The following is a 25,519-nucleotide window of genomic DNA, read 5'->3' on the forward strand; positions in this document are numbered from 1 at the left end:
GCATGACAGAAAGTTCAGCAGGAAGCTTTCCTTTCCCTCTTAAAGATGAGATGTATGACATCCAGTCCAACTTGCCGGTGGCCTACACCTGCGCCAACTGCACAGAGAAGCAGCCCGCAGAGTGGAAGACGGCCCTGAAGAACAAGCTCCAGAGCTCCGTGCACCAGGTCCTCACGGCCCTGCTCAACTCCCGCACCTCCACCCACCTGCTCCGCTACAGACAGGTAAGCCCACCTGTCCAGTGCCAGGAAAAAGCAAAAGGGAAAGTACTGGTTTTAGGTTCTTGTAGTTTATTTTCGATGTAACTATGAGTCAGCAGACAAAGCTGAGACCATGTACCACTTACCCCTGTACTGGTCAGGCCTTTGGATAAAGGCATCTGCTAATTCAAATAAATGCTCTTTGAATACTTTTCTGTTGCTTAAGCGTGTTTTTATAAGTCTTGCTCTCTTCTGCGTAGCCTGTGATGAAGCCCCCAGAGCTGAACCCAGAGACGGAGGAGAGTCTGCCCTCCCGCCGCTCTCCTGAAGGCCCAGACCCCCCAGTGCTGACCGAGGTCCCCCCCCACACCGACTCACCGCCAGACCTGGAGTCTGTGGCAAAGAAGATGGATTTGGGCCGCTACAAATCAGTGGTGAGATTAAACTGCCTCATTACATGCCTACATAATCGCTTCTGACCAGTTGGTCAGGTGTCTGTTCAGATACACTTGGATGATTATTTGTGTCGAAAATAAAGAAAGATTTGGTAATGTTTTTTTTTTTTTTTTTTTTTTTTTTACACTACATTTTAATCTTGTCTATTTCAGCAACAATATTGCATGTTGATATAGTCACAGTTAGTGTTTAATGACGTCAGTGCCGTCTAGTCATTGTCTCATCTTAGTCATGGGGGAAAAAAAGTTACACATATTTCGTCGTAGTTTAATTAAATGAACACTACTGATCACCCTGCCAGGATTTGACTAGCTGGCTATATGTTCCATATTACAGTGTGCAAACACTAAGCCAGGTCTTATAGTAGGATGACATAATGGACATAGTCTATTAGGTGTATATATATCAGTGGAATACTGTCAAATTAGTTTTGTCCTTAATTTCCAGAATTTAAATCACTTCATTTAAACGTTCACTGTTGCTCTCGTTTCAGTTGGAGTTTAGTGACGACATTGTCAAGATCATCCAGATGGCCATCAACTCCGACGGTGGGCAACCAGAGAACAAGAAGGCCAACAGCATGGTCAAGACCTTCTTTATCCGGGTTGGTGGAATTAAAAGGCCGGCATACTATTCACTGAAATTTTTTTTTTCCAGCATAGCTGCTAACTGTACCTTTCTCTGTCGTCCTCACCCAGCAAATGGAGCGTGTGTTCCCCTGGTTCAAGGTGAAGGAGTCCAGTTTCTGGGAGACACTGAAGGACTCCAAGTGAGTAACGACAGTCAAGTTTAATCAGTTTAAGGGTGCCACCTGAATGCCCCGTATCAACCACTAGTAGAGTGTTTGTTTGCTCACAACTGACTTTAACCACACACCAATACAACAGTGCAAGTGAATGACGGTGGTATTATGAGGGATTTACTCCCATGTGCTGGACATCTGTCCTGGCTCTTTGTGTGCCGCGAGATCCGATTTCCAGTGGAAAGATATTCCACTCACCGCTGTTGGCTGCATGGGTGGTGTCACATTTCTGAAGCGTGGCTTTGACGGCTTCTGTGGTTGGCTTGCGGTCATCTGTGGGCCCCGCATAATTTGTTAGTGTGAAATATTCATAGGGTCAACTTGGCCGTTTGGTGGATCAGTTTTGTGGCAATGCCACAAGCACAATACGGAAGGAGGAGCGTGGGGTGTCATCGCTGTGTTCAAAAGAAAGTGAAAAGCTTATCTAATCTATCACATTACCATCCTGGTGGTACGTCTTTGTGCTTATTATTGCTGTTGTCTTTTGGAAACTTAAGAAAACACTTACAGTGTTAAACTTCTGGAAATCCACAATATGGACAGCATGGCATTAATTATGCTGAGATGAAAGCTTCAAATGATAGGAAACCGCATAGTAAATGGAGAATATCCAAAGTCACTGTAGCATGAAAGTGTTCTCTAATCAATTCAAAGCAAATTTTCATGCTTCACTTTTTTCAGTAGCGGGTCTCTTCCGAATGCAGTGCTTCCCCCCTTCCTGGACCATAATTATGCACAGTGGCAGGACCGCGTGGAGCTGAGCAGTGCCGAGCAGCATCCGCTGGTGAAGATCATCCCTGCCCCGACCCACAAACCCCTGGGGGAGCCGGACTCCCCTGCCACCCCTCCCGACGTCATCCTCGGTGAGTACGCCTAGGAAATCTTTTAACACTTCAGACCCAGACCTAATGGCACAAGCGAGGCATGTAAGTGGTGATTCAGATTGGAAGGCTTGTGTGACCGTTAATAGGTCCTCTAAACAAAGAGCAGTGGATACATTGGGTTGTGGTCTGTTGGATATCTGTTGTGCTTTTACCTGGCTGATGGTGTCTGATTTTCCTGAGGGACTCTGGCCTTGTAGTCATGATTGTTGTTTGTCTCCTCTCAGACCTTTCCCCTGAGGACAGTCCCGAACTTCTTCCTCCCCCCAACTTGAGAGACAACAGGCAGTGTGTGCTCTGCCTGAAGTATGGTGATGAAAATACCAATGTAAGTCAACACGTAGCATCTATCAAAAAGTATCAAAAGGCTTAAAATGAGCAGACTTTTCATAGAGACAGGGAGCTCAGGCAGACATTGCATTAATCTATGTGATTTTATTTTGTTTGTTTAGATTAGTTTAGTTTTTATAGATTTCTTTCAGTGTTAATCCATGACTTTATCTTTTACTATAGTATACTTTACTATAATGTTAACAAATACAGTACAAATACAATAATATGATTGATGTAAACTGTTGCTCCTTGACTTCTCTGTCTCACAGGAAGGTGGACGGCTCCTTTACATCGGCCAGAATGAGTGGACTCATGTAAACTGTGCACTGTGGTCTTCTGAGGTGTTTGAGGATGACGATGGCTCCCTGAAAAATGTGCACATGGCAGTGATACGAGGCAAACAGTTGGTAAGTAGTTAACTGCCGTTAACTAAAACCTGCTAGTCAAATACATGGTGTGTGTGTGTGTGTGTGTGTGTCCTATGTTCTGTTACATAGAATAGGTAAAGAAAATGCATACTTTGTGATCCTGCTTTTTAAATAAATACCTTCAGTTTCCTTGGTCTGTGATGCTTTTTATGCTATTTCAAACTGGTTGTTTTTTTACTTGGTTGTTGACAAGCCCTGTGTTTGTCTGTGCCTCACAGCGGTGTGAGAACTGCCAGAGACCTGGGGCCACCGTGGGCTGCTGCCTGACCACCTGCAACAGTAACTACCACTTCATGTGCGCCCGCCAGCGTCGCTGTGTCTTCCTCGAGGACAAGAAGGTTTACTGCCAGCGCCACAAAGACCTGATCAAGGGCGAGGTAAAATGAAGTGTTAATCAGAATTATTTTGTGCTCCACCAAGCAGTAAGCAAGGAAAGGTCAGGTCCAGAGAGTAATTATCCCACTAATGCACAGATTGATTAGTTAATTTTCTCAGTTCAAAAGCTGTGATAATTACCAAATCAATTCAATTCAATTTTATGTATATAGCGCCAAAACAATAAAACTGTCTCAAGGCACTTTACAGAGCCCAGTGCCTGGACCCCCTTAGAGCAAGCACAATGGCGACATGGGTAAGGGAAAACTCCCTGTTAATCAGGTAGGAACCTTAAACAGAAACACGGCAAATAAGGGGGTACCCATCTGCTTGGGGTCGGCCGGGAAGGGGGGGTGGGGTTATGTGGCAGAAGGGGAAGGGAAACAACAAGTGGTAGATATACATAGCATGCCTATAGCATGCATTTGGTAGATGTACATAATATATATACAAACATCATATGGTATATACATGATGCATACAAAAACAGCTTGGTGGGTATACAGTGTGCTCATAGGGTTACAAATCCATCACTGTTGACTCTTATTTGAACCTGAAACATCCATCTTTTGTTGTGCTTTACATAGCCGCTTCTGTGACTTTCCCTATAACTCTTAAAATTAATGTGGACATATATTCTCTGTTTTGCTGAGCAGGTGATATCAGACTCTGGGTTTGAGGTAACACGCAGAATTCTGGTGGACCTTGGAGGCATCAGCCTGCGGAGGAAATTCATCAACGGGCTCCCCCCTGACAACATCCACATGATGATAGGTCAGACACAGTAACCTTTCATGTTATTTCAATTTATACTGTGAAATCCATTTGATTTCTCCGCAATGTTGCTAATTTGGGACCTGGAAAGATAAATCTTGAATTGTTATTTCTAACAGGCTCGATGACCATAGACTGTCTTGGAATGCTGACTGACCTGTCGGATTGTGAGCGGAATGTTTTCCCAATTGGATATCAGTAAGTGAGAACAGTATTCATGCAGAACAAGTATGTGAGTTGGAATAAAATGTCAGTTGACTAATTGCAATATCTACTCACTCCTACAGGTGTTCAAGAGTTTATTGGAGCACCATTGATGCTCGCAAGCGTTGTGTTTACACATGTAGGATCTTAGTGTATCGCCCCCCAGTGGTAGAAACAGTAATTGACAGCATAGGTAGACTAGAAGAAACCGTCATTGGCAGCACAGTACCCTGTGAGGACAACTTTACCATTGCTCACAGCCCCACAACGGTCTCAGGTAAGCCACAAAATCCACAGTTTTTTTGTACATCCTTTGAATGTTAATGTGAACCTTTGTGATCAACAAGAATATGTCATTAAAAAAAAGTTAATACTCAAACAGAAATGGAGATGACAACAGTATCTCAGCTGGTGAATTCAGCGAAGCTGTCCTGTTGCAAGTCCACGACTGCAGCTTCCAGGCCAAAGTTGCTCTTCCGAAACAGGCACCCCAGCTATCCACCATGCCAGAGGTCTTCTATCTCCAGACCACTTCCCTCTCCAGGTACTGTTTGGAGGCTTTTCTCTTTGCACACGTCTACACTGTGTATGTGAAGATGAGATGTTCTACAGTAAATTAGTGTTACTCAAATTCGCATTCTTGCGTTTGTGAAGTTTTGAAACATGTCTCTTAGTAACGCACCTTATACCCACTGAAAATATGCAGCTTCAGTGTTTCCTCTAGGGGGAGGGAGTTTTGTTGTACCTGGGTGGTATCCGCATGTAGTATGCCAGCAGTCGGAGTCAATATCAATAGGTAATTAAAAATATGAAATAAAGTGACTGCAAAACAAACTTTACAACATGTTTACTGACTGTATTTATTCATACACAATGCTTCTTTGACCCACTATTTACAGAAGGCACTATATTAGCATTATGGTGGCAAAGTTTGACTCCTGGTTTGAAGCCTGACTGAGGGCACTCAATTTGTATTGATTTAATTTAAGACCTCTAAGGCATGGGGAAACTCGCCAAGAGGTGGCCTGTTGATGCTTAGTAGCATGCACAGTGCAAGGTGCCAACGTTAGCTGAACCATTATTTCACTATTGGTTGGCCATAAACTTCAATAGAGATGTAGCAGTTGTGTCACAAAATGAAGAACTTAAACCCACTGGCAGGAAAAACAGCTGTCTGATCAGTAGCCCATCATAGCACCGAATAGCATATACGCTGCATATTCTGCCCATTTGCAAATTACCAAAATTGACTTTTCTGATTTGACTATTCTAAAAAACTGCAAATATAGTATATCCTGTCCCCACAACCATCCTGGCATACTTTTCAAACCAATCGAGATTCCACATGAAGTTCAACCTCCAGTATCCAGATATAGCCTATACAGTCCCTCCAGGATTTAGCTGTTTTTTTTTTTGTGATTTATTTTTCCATCAAAATTACAGATTTTGTGCTTTTTGTTTCTCTTTAAACCCCACTTAAACTCCACATACACTAGAAAACTAATTAATAACAGTTAAAAAGTATTTTAATATTTTTTGTTCATTCGTGCAATGGAAGCACAAGAACACTTTAGAGGCTTAAGTTTAACATCATGTTCGAGCACTTATAGACTAGTTTAATATCTTGTTTGAACACTATTTTCACAAGTTAAACATCATGTTCAAACACTATTTACACTGGTTTAACATCATGTTCGAGGCAGAATAATATAATGTGTAAGTAGTTAATTTAACTTTTAATGAGATACCAATTATAGAGCTGCTAGTTTGGGCTAGTTTAACAACCCTTTTTCTAAAACCAATTAATTAATGAAGCCATAATGTTATTACCAGGGCATATTTTCTAACTAAAGATTTCAGTCTAATTCACAAATGATTTAGGCTACAACAGGTAGGCGTATAGCTTCAATAGATGAATGAATGAATTAACTCAATGAGCTGCAGCTGTATCCACTGATTCCATCTTTGAGGGTCTCTAGGAAGCCTGTAAAATTACTTTCCGTTGTCTTACAGATGTTCATTTTTGCATTGTGGGACACAGTAATTGCCTACCATTTTGACAACACAGTCTTACTTACTAGTTCACGTTAGCTGTTTGAACTTAAGCTGATAGACTACCACCACTGCAAAAACACTGAGACTCATGTGATATGGGTTACTTGAAAGTGTACTAAAGTATAAGATCTGGCTCTGTGGATGCTTTAGATGTGCTTCTGCACCTTCCAAATAGAGACAATTAACTCATTTCAAATCATTTTTATCTTTTATTTGTCAGGAGGCCTCACCAGTTCAGCACATGAAATTGTGACTGTGGGTGACCCACTGCTGAGCTTCAGTCTCGGACGAATTGGATCCCGGCGACACAGCACTTCCTCTCTCTCAGCTCAGTTGTCCAGAAACACAATAACACCAACGCCACAAGGCAGTAATCTGTTCAGTCAGCAAAGCACACTATCATCTTGTTCCATCATTTCTGCTGCCTCATCCCTCTCTTCCTACACATGGGATCGTGCACAGTGGGACACGGGCAAGGGTAGGCCCTTTGCTTGTGTGAAGTCCCTGAACTGTCAGGTTAGCGCCTCAGGCCCAGGATCTCAGCAGAGGCAGTTAAGTGTCACGGAAAAAGGTGACGGCAGCCGAGAACCATCTGGAAAACAGTCTGAAGCAGAGGCTGTGCAGTCATCCACTCTGATGTCAGGGATGAACCAGGTATCGCCACCTCTGGGAACAGCTGTTCTTACGGGTCACCAGAGGAGCAGCAGCTCCAAGAGTGAGAAGGGGAAGCAGGGAATGAAAGACACAGCTCTTCCGGCCGAATCAACTCTCCTGTCTTGCCAGCCCCAAGCTGCTTTACCCAAAGACGGAGGAAATCCCATCCAGGAAGGGACACCAGCCGGGAAAGACACAGGGATGCCGGGGTCCCCAAAGCCTCCGTACCGCAAAAGTGGAGGGAGAAAGTCCCATGACTATCTGACTGGGCCTGCTCCTGCTGCTGCCATGAAACCCCGCTGGTCCTCTGGGGCCACAGTTGGAGAGGAGGACATTAAACGCGGGTCTCAGGCAACACCAGCAGTAACCGCCGGTTACAGGACGTCCAGCACCAAAGAGACAAGCTCCAAAATGGGATTCAGTGGAAGCATTGAGGCATCGAAGGAGAGGGAGAAAACTACTAAGAAGATCAAGACCCCCCTCCACAAAAAGGGCAGTGACATCAAAACGCTCAGTCAAGACCAAAACTTTCAAAACAGCAAATCTGCAGTACACAGCAGCAACACCAAAGCATCTGGAACAAATGCAGTTGATAAACATGATGGTCAAGGAGGGAATAGACCACTAAAGTCCAGGGAGAGGTTCAGTGCAGAGAGCAAGAACAGCTCTAGTTTAGAGGGAAGGCAGCCAGAAACAGGCTCTGATACAGGTATGAGGGCAACTCACAATCAAACCAAAGCAAGCAAGGAGCTGATCAAAAGGGAAAAGAAACCCACTGGAAAAGCATCTTTAATTTCTCCAAAAATAGACCCAAATGGGACCAAAGTGATCAGTACAGGCTCTGATACAAATCTGTCAACTGCAGTCACCCCAGCTAGTCAAGGTCCTCAGAGGAGGTCCACCTGTGCAGTCCTCTTCTCTTCACCGTCTGCTAGTTCAGAAAGCTCCGAGTCAGAGAGCCAAGCTCATCCAGAGGACTGTGAAGAACATCTGCGAGAGGGGGAGGGGCCCGAAGATGGAGAGGATCCATCCATGGAGGACGATGGCAGCATTGACAAGCACGAGGAAGACAGCGATGGGTCGGGGTCAGCGAAGCGAAGGTATCCACGGCGTAGTACACGGGCTCGTGCCAATATGATCTTTGGTTTGACGCCTTTCTACGGTGTGCGTTCGTACGGCGTGGAAGATATTGACTTCTATGGAGGTGGAGAGGTAATTGGGAAAAAGCGGTCTGGAGTGAGCAAGCGTTCTGCTGAGGGGCAAGTTGACGGTGCAGATGATATGAGCACTTCTTTGTCGGAGGATAGTGGTGAAGATGAGGAAGGTGGGCTAAGCCAGTGTCCAAACAAAGACTCCTATTATTACAACTTCACACGCACCATCATCAATCGTAATGTCAGGTTGCACCCTGTAGAAGGTGTGGGCAGAGGGTCCCAGTTTGGAAGATTTCTGAATGAAAATGCTGAAGAGAGTGCAGGTCACATGGAAGAATCGCCAGCCATACCCTTGAGTCTTGGCCGTCCCCAAATTGGCCAGCTGGATGGCGTTGATGACGGCTCAGAGAGTGATGCCAGCTTGAGTACCAGCAGCACCACAACTGCTACAACATCGGCTACCCACAAAACCTCTGGCAAAAGGAAGAACCGGGAGAGTCGGGCAGATAGGATGGCAGCAGGCTCAGGGAAAGACTCTGACAGCAGCGCTGGAGGGGGAAATGGCGGCAGCAGAGAGAGCAGGAAGAATCAAAAGGAGTCTTGTCTGTCTCTCGGGGGCGTGAAGTCACAGGGACAAGACCCTCTGGAGGCACAGTTGTCTCTCACCACCGACCTGCTCAAGTCTGACTCCGACAACAACTACAGTGATGACTGTGGCAACATCCTGCCGTCTGACATCATGGATTTTGTGCTGAATACTCCATCAATGCAGGCCTTGGGACAGCAGCCAGAGTCATCTTCCCCTGAGCTTTTGCTGGGTGAGGGATATGGGGTTGATGTTAATCGGAGGAAAGACATACTCTTTGATGATTTCTCTCAACCACTGCCCAGCACTGAGGCTGTGGAGAGTGGCGTCAACTCGACCATTTCCGTTGAGGAGTCCTACAGCCTGCAGCTTGGGCTGCCCTCTGACCTCTCCGTGCTAACGACGCGCAGCCCTTCCGTTACAAACCAGAATCACAGCACCCTCATTTCAGACGCTTCAGAGAGCACTATTTTGTCGTTGACTACTGATGAAACTGTGGAGAAAGCTGGAGACAAGCCAGGAGTGAGCACGTGCGAGGAGACAGAGGAAGAAGGTGGAGATTCGCAGGTAACCGACGACCAGCTGCCGCCTAAGCATTTCATTTCCGACATCGAGGGTGAGCACATTTCCGGTCAAGTCAGTCAAGTGGTGGAACCCGAAAACCAGGACGTTGCCAGAACCTCTGGTACGCCAGGTTTACCAAGTTCACCTCCTTTGCCTCTGCAAGGTCAGAAATATATACCTGTCACTGCTGTAAGCCCTGGGCCTTCTCAGGTTGCTAGCACTGCTGTTCAAACCCCTTCCTCTCATCTCAAACCTGCCCCAGATAAATTGATCGTTGTGAATCAGCGAATGCAGCCACTCTACGTCTTGCAGACTCTACCTAATGGAGTAACACAGAAGATACAAATTGCACCCCCCGTCGGTGCCACAGGGGTTATGAGCACTAGTTCATCTGTGTTGAGCTCCATGACTCTCACTACAGGTCTCAACCCCACTCAGTCCATATTTCCAGCGGGTGGAAAGGGCTTAATACCCATGTCTCACCACCCTCATATTCATACCCTTACTAATACTACTCAGGCAAGTTTCCAACCGGTCATTCCCAACACCACATCAGGCCTCATCATAGGCATCCCCTCACATGACCCACAGATTATTGTGTCGGAGGCAGGACACAGGCCCGATTTGGCTCCCAGTGTCGCAATGGTCTCTAGTGCACTATCTCTGTCTCCCTCTTCGTCCGTGCTTTCCTCAGGACACGGCAAGAAGCGCCAGATTAGCCGGCTGCAGCCACGCAAAAACAAGAAACTTCCTCGCTCCCGAAGCCAGCCACCGTTAGCCCCATCAGATGTTGCACCCAACATGACCCTTATAAACTTGTCATCCCCTCAAATCACAGCTGGGATTTCCACACAGTCTGGTTTGGTTGAATTGGGCACGCTAACCACAGCAACCACCACGTCCCACCGCAAAATCCCAAATATCATTAAACGACCAAAATCAGGGGTGATGCTAGTCCCACAGCCTTCCATTTCCATTTCATCCAGTGCTCAGCCTGGCATCTTGGGGCAGGACACGTCTACCCACCTATTGCCGTGTACCGTTTCAGGGCTCAATCCAAACCAGTCAGTGCTGAATGTTGTGTCCATGCCATCCAGTGGAGCTGGCAATATTCTCGGCGCGAGTTCCGTTTCTCTGAGCACACCCGGACTCCTGAGTTCCACTGAAATCACAGGGTCCTTCAGCAATCTTCTCTTCAAAGCCAGCCCACACAATCTGACCATTCCAGACCAACAGATGGTTCTCCATGCCGGAGGGCCCATGATGCCGCAGCTGACTCACCCAGTGCAGACGTCTATCGCCAGTAGTATATGCGTTATTCCACCACAACAAACACTCAGCATGTCTGTAAACAAGCAAGTGGACCAAGAGAGCACCCTGCATCACCAACAAGTTAACCGAATCATGGCAGACAAACCACAAGCACTTGATCAGAGTGGAAATGTTGCAGGATCCATGTGTCCTGCCCCCAGTTTGATGGCCCAGGATCCCAGCAAGCCAGTGGTCGGGGTATTCACCCAGGGTTCGTGGACTCTCCAAACAAATCAACAGCAAGTTTTCAAGTCAACCACCACAGCTGCACCACCTACAGCAGGTGGGAAAGGGAAGCAAAAGGCCAAAAGGACTCGATCAACACCTGAGAAGGCCAGTGGGAAGAAGCCGAAGGGTTTGCAGGCAGAGTCTCCCCTATCGCCCCAGGGAGATGTGAGTTCTGCTGGCCGACCGTCATCCTCAGGGTAAGAACTTGCCAAACTTAAGTGTACCCACAGACTTGTATTTCTACCCTGCTTTTTGTTTCATTCATAATTTTTAGTTTGTTTTTGTACAGGACTAAGCAGCCAGTCATTCCTGAGCCAATGGACACAGACAGACCAATGGAAAAAGGTTCAAATAAAAGGTAGTAAACTGAATTGTTAGTTGAAGATAACTGTTTGTGTATGAGCACTCTTTTCTGGTGCGTTGATGTCCAGTGTGGTCTGTCTATTCATAAAAGTCTGGATAAATCATATTGAAACCGGCTTAAAAAAGTCTTTCCTGATTCATTTTCAGTGATGCTCCTGTGATGACCAAAGCATCCCCTATCAACCAGATGTCAACAGAACTTTGTGATGAGGAGTCCAAAGCCACAAGTGAGTGTCCTAGACCTGGGTTAAACTTGCCATTTAATTTACTAAGTAATGTTATCTAACATTGCTCTCTGTCCAGGTCCAACTACTCAGAACAGTGGGAAGGGTTCTGGCATCGTGCTGGTGGCTTCATCTGAGCAGGAGGACGACAAAGGAGGCAGGGACTTCATCTCAGACTACAAGCCCAAGAAGGGCCTCATGTTTGAAATATCCAGTGAAGATGGCTTTCAGATCCGTTGTGAGAGCATTGAAGGTATGAAAGGCAGGCACATGTTGATTCTGCTCCCCATCCCCTGTATACTTCCTCAGTTTTTACTACTACTCCTGTTTTTTGTCATGCAACACGGGACACGTCTTTAAAATCTTAAAAGCTGCATTTTATTAAATCCCAACAACTGTCTCTTCCACAGAGGCCTGGAAGTCTCTGACACACAAAGTCAAGGAGGCACGGTCGAATGCCAAACTCAAGGAGCTTTCATTCGAGGGTGAGAATCGCATCTAGTCCAGTGCAGTTCTCCACCCCTACAGAAAAATCTCAGCCCTGTTAATGTGTTTGTGTCTCTTGTTCTCGTTGTTATGGTCGGTGCCTCAGGAGTAAACGGGCTCAGGATGCTTGGCGTGCTCCACCACACTGTGGTGTTTCTCCTGGAACAGCTGTATGGTGCCAAATACTGCCAGAACTACCGCTTTCGCTTCCACAAACCCGAGGTTTCTGACGAGCCTCCCATCAACCCTCACGGGTCTGCCAGAGTGGAGCTACACCATAGGTACAGAATAGTGATGCGTGAATCGCATTTATATCCGCAGATCGGAGGGGCTGAGTTATAAAAATGAACATTCGAAATTAATCGTGGATGAGTTGCGGGTGGGTGGAATAATACATCATTAATCAGGAAAATATTACTTACATTCTCCAACATATTTTAAGCTTCTTTTTTTTTTGTCAGGCACAAATTAGCAGACTAGACTCTCACTGCGCCAATAGCAGGGTCCATTTTTCTTAAGCAGCAAATGGAGGTGAAAAAGATCAGAGAGAAAATTTGAAGAAAAAAAAGATGGAAGGGCAGAAAAGTTCTGTGTGGGAGTGAAAATAGTTAATCATGACTAGTCAAGTCAAAGCAACAGCTGTGAAGAATATGATGGCCCCAAAACTGGTACCTGTTTATTAAAGGCAAAAGCCTGCCAAGTCAGACCAACAACTTAATCTCCTACATCCATCCAGACAGAGTGCCACTGGAAGTTAAGTTCGAGGACGACTGGATGACAGCATGTCTTTATGTGGACTGATTGTGCTGCTTTCATAGATTTACATCAGCCCATTGATTTCACATTGCCAACTGTCAGTCATAGTAACACAATACTCAGTCCAGACGGATTATTGACTATTGTTTTAAACAAATATTTTGTGAAGAGGCAAAGGACAGCTCTTAAAATGAGAAAAATGTCTATGTTTGTTGTAACCACAAGGTCACTATTGACTATTGTTTTATGTGCTGTTTGTTCCACCCACCCCCCAGGAGGTCAGTTTTTGACATGTTCAACTTCCTGGCTTCCAAACACCGCCAGCCTCCGGAGTACAACCCCCAGGAGGAGGAGGAAGAGGAGGCACAGCTGAAGTCAGCTCGGTAGGACAAGCTGTCTCTGCATATGTGGCATGTGTGTCTTTCATCACCCTCGTGCACTCAGGCGCTCAGGAATGTTGTGTCTAATTTCTTTCACAGCCTTGCCATCAGCATGGATCTGCCCATGCCCAAGAGACTCCGCTACCTGAAGAAAACATCCTGGGACACAGTAGGCGTGTACAGGTAGTTGGGCAAAGATATTAATACTATTTGTAAACTAGGATCAAAATGGTCAAATCAATGGAACATTCTGCAGCATTCTTAAGAGCCGTATAATAGTAATAATAATAATAATTAGTGTGAATGGGCCGCCCCAACTTTCAGATGGCCGATATTTCTTCATAATGACCGCTGCAAAAAATGAATGACCATTGCCATTGACAACGGGTTTTGTGCTTCTGATTCACATCTTTCATATCATTCTGCAATCAATCCGTTCACTTATCATAACAGAAATTCATTATAACTTGACCTCAAACTTTTGCATGAAAAACTATCAAAATCACTTAAAAAGAGATATTTTGGATATTTTGGTTTTGACAAGTAACCCTTTAATAAGTGGGATATTATTCACTGGTCTGTATCGGAAAATAAAGCCCTTCAGGACGAAACAAGACATTCGTCCTGTCGGGATTTATATTCCAATACTTACCAGCATGCTATACATTGTCCGTTACTTAACTGTCCCTAGATACTCTGTCCTTAATGAATACAAACAGTGTACTTTTATCTTAGAATATGATACACAAGATGCACTCTGGGTTAGGGTTATGCACAGTATTATTTATAGTGCCTTAAGGATACTTAACATAGGTAGGTTTGAAATTAGTACTGCGAAGGTGTAAATAAAAGGCCTTTAACACACCTTCTCTGTTTGGGCTGCTTTTCCAGGTCAGCCATTCACGGTCGAGGTCTGTACTGCAAGAGAAATATTGACGCCGGAGAGATGATCATCGAGTACTCCGGCAACGTTGTTCGCTCTGTTCTCACTGACAAACGGGAGAAGTCTTATGATGAAAAGGTGAGGACAAGAAATAACGAATCATTTTTTGTTGTATGTAATGATCAGCTTTTTTTGCGTATGTACACATTCCCAGCCATTTAGCATAGTTTAATTGGGTTGTCATCTTTTCCAGGGGATTGGCTGTTACATGTTTAGGATCGATGACTATGAGGTGGTGGACGCCACAATGCATGGCAACGCAGCGCGTTTCATAAACCATTCCTGTGAGCCCAACTGCTACTCTCGCGTCATCATTGTTGAAGGTCAGAAGCACATTGTCATCTTCGCCTTGCGCAAGATCTACCGAGGAGAGGAGCTCACCTACGACTACAAGTTCCCCATTGAGGAACCTGGGAATAAGCTGCCCTGTAACTGTGGAGCCAAAAAGTGCCGCAAGTTCCTGAACTAAGTCCCTCTGGCATTCTAACACTTCTCTGGCAGCCGCCCCTTGCTGATGGTGGCCCACAGCAGTTCTACTTTTCCTGTGGTTGAAGGGCTGAAGAGGTAGCAGGAGTTTGAAAGGGGCTTCTGTTATTCGTCAGAGCTGTTCAGTGTGCTTGTGTTCTCCGGAAGGATGAAATTACTGTGCCTCTTTGGTTTTTGTTAAATTCCATTGACTGTTTCTCAGTGTCGTAAACCGAGAGCAATTCATTTGGCCTACCGACATTTTTTTTTTGTTTGTTTTTAAAAGAACGTTGATTTTTCTTACCAGTGGAAAGTTAGTGCCCCAGACATTTGTGTATGTCCTCCCCATATGTTTTAAATCTGTACATCACCACTTTTACCTTAATTTTTCAGATATGGCCTGTGAGAAACTGATACGGTTTATTTGATAACGCTCAATCCCTTCTGCCCCTGCTTCCAGAATGTGATGGATCTCTACAAATAAGAAGATCCACGTTAGATCCATTTTACACCAAAGTGCAATTCTTTTTGGGGAGGGGTTAAAAAAAAAAATCTGACTCAAACTGAATCAACAAAAATGATCAATGAAAGCCCTTATTATTATGTATTTTGTTTCCAAGCATGGCATTCTTTAACACATCTTCTCCATCACTGAATGTATACTGAAGCCTTCAGACAGCCGTGTTAGTTTTTACTGAGGCGCTGCCTGTCTGTCCATGTTTGAGACACTGTAAATATTCTGCAATCTTGTGCTGACTCAGTAGGATGACTAGATTATGTTCATCAGCTGTTAACTTTTTGTTTTTGTTTTTTTAAACTTGATTGCAGTAATGTTGATATTTGTGAGTGTCCCTATGCTTCGTGTTCTTATACTGTAGAATTGGTCCAGAGTGGAGCGAAGACTGTCAAAGATTGGCCAGGCTGAGATCCTGGTGGACTGACAGCCAAGCAACTTGAGGGAGTGCAGTAGAGCGGCAAGTTGGTTGCCTGAGTGCGTAGAAAGGGAGAGTAGGTCCGGTAACTGTTCTGAGTTGGTCGTTTGAGGACGAATGATAGCAGAGCCATCTTTTCTTAAAAGAGAGAGTCAAAAGTGTGTGCATGTAATGGCTGTTTCCATGATGACTGGATTTAAAGAAAAAATATTGACTTGAGCTGAGCAAACGTGATACCTTGATCGATTTTATGCTTGTTTTAGACCAATACGAGAAAATTCCTCCTGCTGCTTTTAATAATTAACGTTGGCAATTGAGTATAAAAATATGACGTCTGTTTTGCGTTGGAAGTTTTATCTTTTTACGATATCAGGCGTTTTCTTTCAATGTGTAAATAATATGTATATTTTTATATACGAAAGACTGAAAAGCACTCACTAGTGAATAGCACCAAATGATGGTATTTATATTTTTAATAAAACATTGTATTTATTTTAACAACATATTTGTAGGAAATAAGAGGTTTACAAACACTAATGCTTGGTCTGACATTTGTAGAGCTGCCTTTCTTTCGGTTTCTTTTTGTAAGACTTCAGACTGAAGCAGTTACTGTCTCGAGAGAGCAGTCCACCAGTAGCTCCTTGTTGCCACTCTTAAGCAAGCGTCTTTTGTATTAGTGACCTCTTGTAGCGCTGGTCAGCTGTAAAGGGTCGGGGAGTTGATACGTGCTTATTTTCTCCCTTTGCCAGCCCCTTCGCCAATCCCCTCAGAGTATTTGGTCTCTCATTGACTCTATTTTCATAGGCATAAGCATAGTTTCATCTTTATTCTCTCGTTTTGGTTTTGTCTTGTTCTATTATATTTTGTAAACGCAAGACTATATCCAAAGTTTTGAAAAGCTAACGCCCCAGTTTTCTGTGTATTTTTTTATCAGGAAGAATTATTTTCGTAAAGTAACCGTAAAACCCCAGGCTACAGAGGCCAGCCCAGTCCAAGAGTTTTCATGAAGCACTACAGCTCCAGGGTCCCGAGGGCCCAAGGGTCTCCTAACTACCCAGGCACTGAACAGCCTAGCCTCTTCCGTTTCAGCACTCCCTGTGGTCATTATTGTTTAGAAGGAGATCATTGTTTCACTTCTCCGGATATTACCACACACACAGAAATATTGAGCTCAAACGTACGAGACACAGATATCCCACTGAATGCTCTTTGGTCCTCCTTAGGAGTAAGGTGCCTTATCAGACACTGAGATATAATTCAGCGTCGGCTTCATGAGGGAGCCGAGGCCTCAGCAATTACCCACACCCACATACTGTCAAAGAAATGAGCTTGTGACTACCAGTGGTGTATCTTCTCATTTGTATGACATGATGGCCTTAACAGTGACACTAGCATAGAGGGGCGTGTGTTCGGAAGGCACCTGGTCTGCTGGGGTTTTTTGGGGGTGGATATCGGCGGTCCTTCAATTGGTTTCCTGCTTGTTGACCCTCTCAATTCCCCAGTTCCCCAAAGTAAACAGGCAACAAATATTTTTTGTCTCGTGGCTGTGAGGAGAGGGGCTGGTTCAAGAGCATTTGGACGATTTGTAAGAGACATGGGTACTATGCATATCTTTCAGAACAAAAACTCTCTAGATTGCTGCTGTATGCAATTCTGGCTTGAATTACTCTTTGAGAGACAGACCGCTTAGGCCAGTACTTTTTATTCATACTCTGTACGTTTTGTATGTTGATTTTTGTTCATTTTAATTTGTTTGTTTGTTTCGCTGTTTAACAGCATAAACACACGGCAGTCGAGCCCTGACCCCCTCCTTGGGTGGTCAGTGAAAACAGCAATTTACCAACACATTCTTAGGGTGGTGGGGAGGAAGACTAGAACAGAGTTTATCTTCGGAAGCAACTGGCTGCCCAAGTCAGCACAGGCACCTCAAGCACACATCTTGTTTATTTTTTTTCATCCAGGAGTTCTAGCTCTAGATTCTAGAGCTCTACTGCACGCTCTGACCCTTCCAACCCCCCACCCCACCCCCAGGCGGTCAGTACGGACAGAACTCAGGTGGAGGTCGGCCACATAACCCACATCGCCGTGCCCTGACAAGCCTGTGGTTTCTCGTCTAATTCAGGGATAAAGATTACGTTTGGGTCGGCTCCCGCAGTTCTGCAGTTTGGCCCTTATTGAATGTATTGGTAAATATATATATATGAATATATCGACTCTTATTGTATTTGTTTGGTGTTCATTTTAGTATTTTAAGAAAGGCTGGGATGATTTGTTTAGGGAAAGACTAGTCACGGAAAGAACATATGTTGGAACGGTAACACAGAAATAGAAACTAGGACATGAGTAATAATGTTACTGATCCCAAGGGCTTTGCAGCTTTTCTCCATTTTTCACATCAATCTGGTGTGAGATGTTTCACAAACCGGTGAAAACCGTCAGTCAAGTCAGTCAGTCAGTCAGTCAGTCAGTCAGAACTCAAAGAGGCAGACCAATTCAGTTGTTCCTTAGACTTCGTACCGTGACATCATTTCTCAGTGGTATTACAACTCTACATGTAATTACAGTATCCGATATATACATTCACACGTACACGCATACAGGAGCGTAATGTATAAATAGTACTTTTTCTAAGTCAATATCTTCACAATATATGGAATGGACAGACAAACTTAGTTACAATAGCAGCAACAGTCTCTTAATGGTTAATAATCATGTTTGATGTACTCAACAATAACTTTGAGTTTCAGAATCCTTTCAAAGTAACTAACCTTCATTTTGTAAATGTGCATCCAGTATCTGTTCTTTTGTGCCCGTGCATTGCCGTTTTTTCCTTTTTTGTTTTTTCTTCTCTAGAAAGGAACAATATTAATAATCATGAAAAATGTAAATGTATTCTGTAGTTGTAAACTTCTTGAGGTCAAACGTTTTATTTTCCTGTGTTTTTATCGTTCTAGTGGAAGTGTTTCGTTTTTGCTCTGTACATTCTGAAGCAGGATTTGGACTGATGTGGTATGAATAAGTTTGTCATGGCCAGGAAAAGGAATAATAATCCTATTCTTCACCCACCCAAGTGTCCTGTACTGTTCTCTAACATTTTGAAGCTTGAGTTGTTCTTTTTTTTTTTTTTTTAATAATAATAATAATGATTTTTAATCCTTTTTATTTATTTATTTTGTATGTAACTTTGGCATATCCGTAAAAATTCATCTGCATGTCCACATCCTCATCTTCTCTAGCGCAAGTCAAGATGGAGAGATAATGCCTCTTCAGCATTTGGAAGCCTTTTTTCCCTTGTGTAGGGAGTGCATTTGCTATATGAGGAGCCTGGTGGCAGCTCCATTGACGGCTAGATGTTGCTGGGAGGATATGGACACAGACACATGTACTGCACTTAACCGAAAACCACAGACAGTAATGACCATTTTAATACTGACGATAAAAAAGAAAAGTATATTTTCTTCTTCCTTTCTCTCTTGTCTGAGTTGCCCACCAGTATTCACCCATATCACAGAAATGAAGGAAAACAAAACGTTAAATTACAATCGCAAACCACAAACTACTAAGGATGAATGTATAATGAGAAAAAATATACAATTGTACATAAGTGTAAAAAGGAAAGTTTCTAATCATGTTTATTTTCTATGCACCTTTTTTATTTAAGTGATAGTTTAAGTAATAAACATGTCTCCTTTACTCCTCACAGTGACTCCGGTGCATCATTTGGTGTGTGTGTGTGTGTGTGTGTGTGTGTGTGTGGTGGGGCTCCCGTGGATTACAGTAGCTACACTTGCAATTATGTAGTTTTTAAGGTGTAATGGACAAACACAATTTACAGCCACTATCCTTCCCCTTCTCTCTTGCTTTCTCGCTCCCTCTCATCTCATTCTGTCACTACAATTTAGTTATTATTGGCCTAATACCTACACACTTAATTAGGCAAATCACATTACGTTTTTAAGAGATTTTAGAGATATCTTAAACCGCTCAGACGAGTTGAGCTCCTGTTGCCAGCACAAGAGGCCAGATTACCTAAAATTACAGTGAACAGGATTCAACGTGCTAATTATTTTTCAGGGATGTGCCCACGTTTTGCAGCAACCCTCAAGGGTTTCCAAGCCAGCAGGAGGCCTCTAGCCCACCTTTGGTGGTGTGCTAATGGGCTGCGTGGAAACCCGGTAATGAGAGGTGGAGATGGGGGTGGTTATAGGGGGGTTATGGACCCCCCACCAGACAAATGGCACTCTTTAAACTAAAGCAGAGAGAGCAACACCTAAGTCTTCTGAATGGCTAAAACTTAAAACTGAAAGTATTTCATGCAAATAACCGATGTACAGTTCTCTGTAAAAGACCGGTGTTTGTAATTGTTAAAAATCTAGATTAGTTCACATTTGATGAATTACAATTGGACATTTGTTGTTTGAAAATCCAGCTGTCAATAGTAAGCAGTACAACTACTTTAAGGCCTAAGGACATCTAGAGCTATAAAAGTAAATGGAGCAAGATGTGGTACTGCATACAAATTGAAGTGCTGATTGTAGTTCAGTGGCATTATTTAAACTAACAGCCAAATAGGCAGCTATATTGATGACAGGCCTTTTCTTTCCCACACGAGAAGGGGGGGAAAAAAGGCTTACTTGTCTGTCCAAAAGACAGTGTTTATTGTACTCATATGGTTTGTATCAGTTGGCTTTGAAGCCGAGTCTAAGGCTGCACAGAGCGGCGCCTTGATCTTGTATGAAGCTGGGACAGGCTCTGACCACAGTTCTCGTCTCCTCTCCCTAACTGAATGAACTCCCTGTCAGGAGCTTCCACTTCTCCTCAGCAGCTGTTTGCTCCTCGAGCTCCACCACTCCCTTCTACATATTTGTAGTCCTGCAGCCTTGGCATTTGTTCCCTGTCCACCAGCATCGTTTCTTATTTCTTCCCGGACGAGTCTTTCACCTTTTGTAGTCTTTGGATGAGCATCAAATATTCCTGCTCCTCCATCTCTGTTGTTTCCCCCTCCCTCCCTCCGCTCACCATCACTGACCCCCTCCTTTCCTCCCTCCTACTCTTTCTCCCTAATTGGCTTCCATTGCCATTTCCTTCCAAGACGGGGAGTTTCACTTTCCCCCAGACTCCCCGAACAAGTGAGAAAAGTGAAGTTTACACTTATTTTCTGCCCAGGACGGACTTGAGCTGTCGCTCCAGTGAAACTCTGAACTGGCACTGGTAGGTTTTACATTTAAGCTTTTCTAAACTTAACTTCTCACAATTGCCTTGAGCTCAATGACAGTGAATTGATACCATGGGATTTAAAAACCACATGCAGTCTATGTCTAGTTTTACAATAGATGATGTTTGCTGCACTGGCAGCATCGCACAGATCTTGTGATGTCTGACTTTGGGAGTTCATGACTCGTATCAGCAATAGCAAAATACCAGTAGTGGTTAGTTGAACTAAGCAAATGGGAACAAAGAGAAGAGCTGCATACTGCATACAGTGGTTGTTGACTAATGTAGCATGCTAACATTATGACTAGACTTTGGACCAAAAGAGCACAAAAAAAGCACAATTATGCCTTAGCGTGACTTCTTCACAGGCAGTGTTTAATTCTTAATTTGTCTTAACCTTGTTATACATCCTTTGTAACCCTTTACAGTAAAGGAAACGGATAATCTATCTTCATCAAAGATTTTGTATCCTACCAGTGGCAAAGGTGAAGATAGTCAGAGAGGTAATACTATTCCATGTGAGTGAGGACAGAAGTGTAGTTAGTAGTGACTGCCGACGCATTACTGGCTGCAGATCTGCAGGAGACAGATGGCCCGGTGCTGGAGTGGTATTTAGTCTGCGTGCCGCACACATTCCCCAGGGTAGCCGGTTCCTTTAATTCCCAAGTCAGACGTTTCATGTAGAGATGTTTTTTTAGTGCTTTTGGGCCAGGTGACAGCATCATGTTAAAGCTATTTCAGTAAACAGTGAGACACATTTTAGTCTCAGGTCAGCTAAATGGACTAAACTGACTTGTTTTGGTAAAATCAGAAGAGCTTTTGGGGATGTAACAGCTGTTGTTCAAAGTAAATGTATCTTAGAGGGAAAGCTGGTTTTTCCAGGAGACATAAACTTGGAGAAATGCATGCCTCAGGCAGAAGGTGTGTGCACTCTATCCATCTAAAAATCATTCAGGACAGATGTGTTTACTTTCACATGTGTAAGGTCCAGGACTTTTTTCCTCTTCAAATGCCTCTTCCAGTCCACTGAGTGTGTGGCAGAGTTAATAATCTCCTTCTGCAAAATTAATCAAGGGGGAAAGATCATGCAAAGAGTAGGAACGCTGTCGCTGCTCTCTCACATTTTATATTGTTAGTTGTTATTGGCTGTTGAAATCCCTTGTGGTTTGGTCTTACTAATAAGATAGATATGAGCTTATGTAACATCCTGAGTGCTTTCCCCATCATCAGCTGACTGCATACCACTGCTTTGCACGGGAATTAACTCACAGACTGACTGAAGTCTGTTTTGGTTCAACCCAAGCTCTCATGAACATTGAACTCGCCGGGTTCCTTAAAAAAACAGCTGCATATGACTCATGTTTTTCTATCCTCACCCCTCATGTCTTCTCTCCCCCTCCCTGCAGAGTCTACAGTGTAGGAAACGACTGCAGCTCTGAAGTGATGTCACCCTCCAAGAAATGGTCACTTTGTCTGCTTGTCATGCTGCTGGCAAGTGTTTCCTACGAGCTTGATGACAATAAGATCCCCAGTCTGTGTTCTGGTAGTCCAGGTATCCCAGGATCCCCTGGGATGCATGGCACCCCTGGGGTGCCAGGGAGGGATGGCAGAGATGGGCGTGACGCACAACCTGGGGAGCCAGGGGACAAAGGGGACAGGGGAGAACCAGGTAAAGTGATTTTGCTACATTGGCAACACATAAACATACTGTAGCATCCAAGCACGAGACAGATGGTAAAGTCATTTTAGCAAGGCCCTATGCGTACAAGAGGGGACACTGTCTGACACAGTTGTGAAGTATAAATAACACTGTAATGGGAGGTTCACAGGTTTACCCATAACTACTGCAGGTGTGTCAACTTGTATATCTGTGAGTAATGTATGTGACTCTCAAACCTTCCCATTTGAGACTGTACTGGCGCTTTTGTCCTACAGGCCAGTCTGGTACCAGGGGGCTCACTGGTGACCATGGGGACCCGGGGCCAAAAGGGGAGAAGGGAGTGGACGGAGAGTGCGCTGTGGCACCCAAGTCCGCCTTCAGTGCCAAGATGTCGGACGCCAAGGCAATACCCGTCGCTGGAGGTGAAGCGATACGATTCGACCGGATCATCCTGAATGAGCAGGGAGACTACAACGCAGAGACCGGCGTGTTTACCTGCAGGGTGCCGGGAGCGTACTACTTCACTGTCCACGCCACCGTCTACCGCGCAAGCCTGCAGTTCGACCTGATGAAGAACGGCTTCACGCTGGCCTCCTACTTCCAGTTCTTTGGGAACTGGTCAAAGCCGGCATCGCTGTCTGGGGGAACGCTGGCGCATCTGATTCCTGGCGATAAAGTCTGGGTCCAAATGGCCCTGGGAGAATACAATGGCTTCTACTCCAGTCCCAAAACAGATAGCACCTTCACAGGATTCCTAGTGTACTCAGACTGGAAAAACTCTGCTGTGTTTGCATAGCATCTTTAGTAAGCATTAAGCATTTTGTGTCCATTTGTGTTATATACTGCAGCACTGGTGATGACTTTGTTTGACTGCTTGGTATGAAGAGTAATTAAACATCCCAGAACTTGAAAGGCACAAATGGTGAGACAGCAGAAAGGAAAGTACATATAGGTCAGAATATTCATTATCTTGAGATAACACTTGAGTGAATTCAACACTCAACAGCTCTTTAAGTATAATCCATGAAATTCTTTGATTGTCTAATCGTCTTTCTACTGTACAACACTCTGTTTACATCAAGGCCAAATCATACAGTTCCGTGCTGGGCCAGTACCATGTTTGAACAATTGTATTCATACACTTCCTGTTATGTTAATGCAGAAAGACATGTTGAGAGGATCACTGGTGGTCAGTTAGATTAGCAGACTGAAGATGGCCCTGTTCAACCCCACTCTGCAGTTATTATGTTAGAAGAGACACTGAAATATAGCTCTGTTTGGTTGCATTTTTTAAATCAATCCAATAATGCATTCAAGGGTGGACATAATTGTCAGCTATGAAACTTTAACAATGCCAGTTATTTAAAATACTTGGCAAAGGCACAGAGTAGCAAATGTATTTCGAAAGAAACTTCTCATGCAAACTGAACAATTGTCTTGTACTGCCAGACTATTGCCTGCATTCATTCTTCCATTCACTTCAAATATCTCCAGGCGATTTACAATCCTACTGTTATCAGTGCTATTTTACTGTTATTTCATTAACTGTCGCCATTAGTATTAATCACATCATTGCCTTTAATAAACTCATGATATTTTAATTAAAGGATCTTTTGCTCTGATAAGGAAAGATTCCAGAAATGCTAGTTTTAACATGAAAAAATATTACCTTTTGGACTTTGCTGTACCAACTATTTTATCTGTTGTTGTGATATTGTTATTGTTTTAGTTATACACAGGAAAAGATGTTTAATTCCTCGTACTATTGGTTGGGGACCCACAGCGGACAAACCTCTCACTGTCACATGCAAGTACTCATATCAAACGACCAAGCCTAAGTACCATTACAACTACAATACTGATACTTAACAAAACAACAACAGAGATGCCTTTGTGAGCATTTCACTGGGATTGCCAAGTGGGCATCTTGCTTTGTCAGTGATTCATTGAAATAGGCCCACAACATCTCCAGAAAGCTCAACAGCGGTGGCGGGTGTCCCATATCCATCCCCCTCCATACTCATGACGGGCTAGAGCACATGTCAATACCATGGACAACAACAGATACACCTCAAGATGTGAAAAGATAATACATCCAAAAAGAATATATATAAATATATGTAATATATACATATCAACATATGCCTTCTGCCTGACCATCTCTGATTTTCTTAAACATTTTACCACATCAAGTGTTACCTTCCAAACTAATACTTGCAAAACTTCAGCTTGATATATCAAATACTTTATGAGAAAAAAACTTCTGAACATAGGACCCCCCTCCCCTTGCTGTTTTTGGCACAATCACACTGGGGCAAAGTTTTGGATTTGGGATCTCAAAGCATTTCCATGCTAAAGGCAGTCACTCAATGTGGAGTGGTAACACCTGCCTAAACTCTTCACTGGTTTCTTTACAATAGAAGGAATCACCTCACCATCAAAATAAAAACTCTCTTCCACCAGTTTTCCCTTACTGATAGATACACCTCTACATTTGCTAGGTTTCACTTCCATCCTTGCCCATTTCAGATTGTCATTTAACTTGCCTAACAGCCAACAGGCACATGGAGCAGTTGTGGTAAGCATCATCATGCCATCCATATAAGCTTGGATGGGAGGTAACCGGGTGCCGTCCTGCAGCCTCTCACCACCAACAACCCATTTAAATGCCCTTATAAGTACCTCCATTGCCATGGTGAAAGCCAACTGTGAAATTAAGCATCCAGCCATGATACCAATCTCCAAATGCTGCCAGGATGTGGTGTAATTACTTGTGTTGAAGCACAACTGAATATCCTCAAAATATGCTTTGGCTAATGCTGAAATCTTCTCAGGGACTTAACTGAACGCCTTCCACAACAGACTGTATGGCACCGATCCAAAGGCATTAGCGAGGTCCAAAGATACCACATGGACGTCTCTGCCTGCTGTCCTTGTTGCCCGATTTAGTACTAAAAAATTGCTGCTATGTTCCAAACATCTAGGAAATCCTAGGATTCCTGCTTTTTGCACAGAAATATCTATCAAGCTATTTGTCTTCACATATGAGACCAATCTCCTTGCTACCACACTAAAGAAGACTGATAGGTCA

General features: G+C 43.9%; 2 protein-coding genes across 5 annotated transcripts in view; both read left to right on the forward strand.

Moving 5' to 3' along the window:
• kmt2a (lysine (K)-specific methyltransferase 2A) overlaps positions 1-19,254 on the forward strand; it is a 35,763-nt gene extending 16,509 nt beyond the window's left edge. For 3 of the 4 annotated variants that reach the window (XM_031584241.2, XM_031584242.2, XM_031584243.2), the window contains exons 14-35: positions 46-224; positions 461-634; positions 1,150-1,260; positions 1,355-1,425; positions 2,140-2,321; positions 2,567-2,667; positions 2,942-3,079; positions 3,319-3,477; positions 4,132-4,249; positions 4,369-4,447; positions 4,537-4,730; positions 4,836-4,997; positions 6,729-11,202; positions 11,280-11,363; positions 11,516-11,595; positions 11,672-11,845; positions 12,003-12,077; positions 12,185-12,359; positions 13,110-13,217; positions 13,314-13,397; positions 14,106-14,235; positions 14,351-19,254. In XM_031584241.2, the coding sequence (XP_031440101.1) occupies positions 46-224; positions 461-634; positions 1,150-1,260; positions 1,355-1,425; positions 2,140-2,321; positions 2,567-2,667; positions 2,942-3,079; positions 3,319-3,477; positions 4,132-4,249; positions 4,369-4,447; positions 4,537-4,730; positions 4,836-4,997; positions 6,729-11,202; positions 11,280-11,363; positions 11,516-11,595; positions 11,672-11,845; positions 12,003-12,077; positions 12,185-12,359; positions 13,110-13,217; positions 13,314-13,397; positions 14,106-14,235; positions 14,351-14,626 (7,328 nt within the window). In that variant the 3' untranslated portion in view covers positions 14,627-19,254. The remainder of the gene's footprint in view (positions 1-45; positions 225-460; positions 635-1,149; positions 1,261-1,354; positions 1,426-2,139; positions 2,322-2,566; positions 2,668-2,941; positions 3,080-3,318; positions 3,478-4,131; positions 4,250-4,368; positions 4,448-4,536; positions 4,731-4,835; positions 4,998-6,728; positions 11,203-11,279; positions 11,364-11,515; positions 11,596-11,671; positions 11,846-12,002; positions 12,078-12,184; positions 12,360-13,109; positions 13,218-13,313; positions 13,398-14,105; positions 14,236-14,350) is intronic. The other variant, XM_012820205.3, reaches the window with a different exon arrangement.
• A 1,312-nt stretch (positions 19,255-20,566) lies between these two features.
• c1qtnf5 (C1q and TNF related 5) lies at positions 20,567-24,029 on the forward strand. The gene is made up of 3 exons (XM_012820208.3): positions 20,567-20,765; positions 22,175-22,437; positions 22,704-24,029. The coding sequence occupies exons 2-3, from the start codon at positions 22,212-22,214 to the stop codon at positions 23,222-23,224; spliced, it is 747 nt and encodes a 248-aa protein (XP_012675662.1). The 5' UTR covers positions 20,567-20,765; positions 22,175-22,211; the 3' UTR covers positions 23,225-24,029.
• Positions 24,030-25,519: the final 1,490 nt, after the last annotated feature.

The sequence above is a fragment of the Clupea harengus genome, chromosome 17, assembly GCF_900700415.2.
Source record: "Clupea harengus chromosome 17, Ch_v2.0.2, whole genome shotgun sequence".
Lineage (NCBI taxonomy): Eukaryota > Metazoa > Chordata > Actinopteri > Clupeiformes > Clupeidae > Clupea > Clupea harengus.

Excerpts from the sequence above, each read along its gene's own strand:
- c1qtnf5 (XM_012820208.3), top strand. The coding sequence starts at position 22,212 with ATGTCACCCTCCAAGAAATGGTCACTTTGTCTGCTTGTCATGCTGCTG. Across the intron at positions 22,438-22,703 it reads AGGGGACAGGGGAGAACCAG|GCCAGTCTGGTACCAGGGGG; the intron begins GTAAAGTGATTT and ends TTTGTCCTACAG.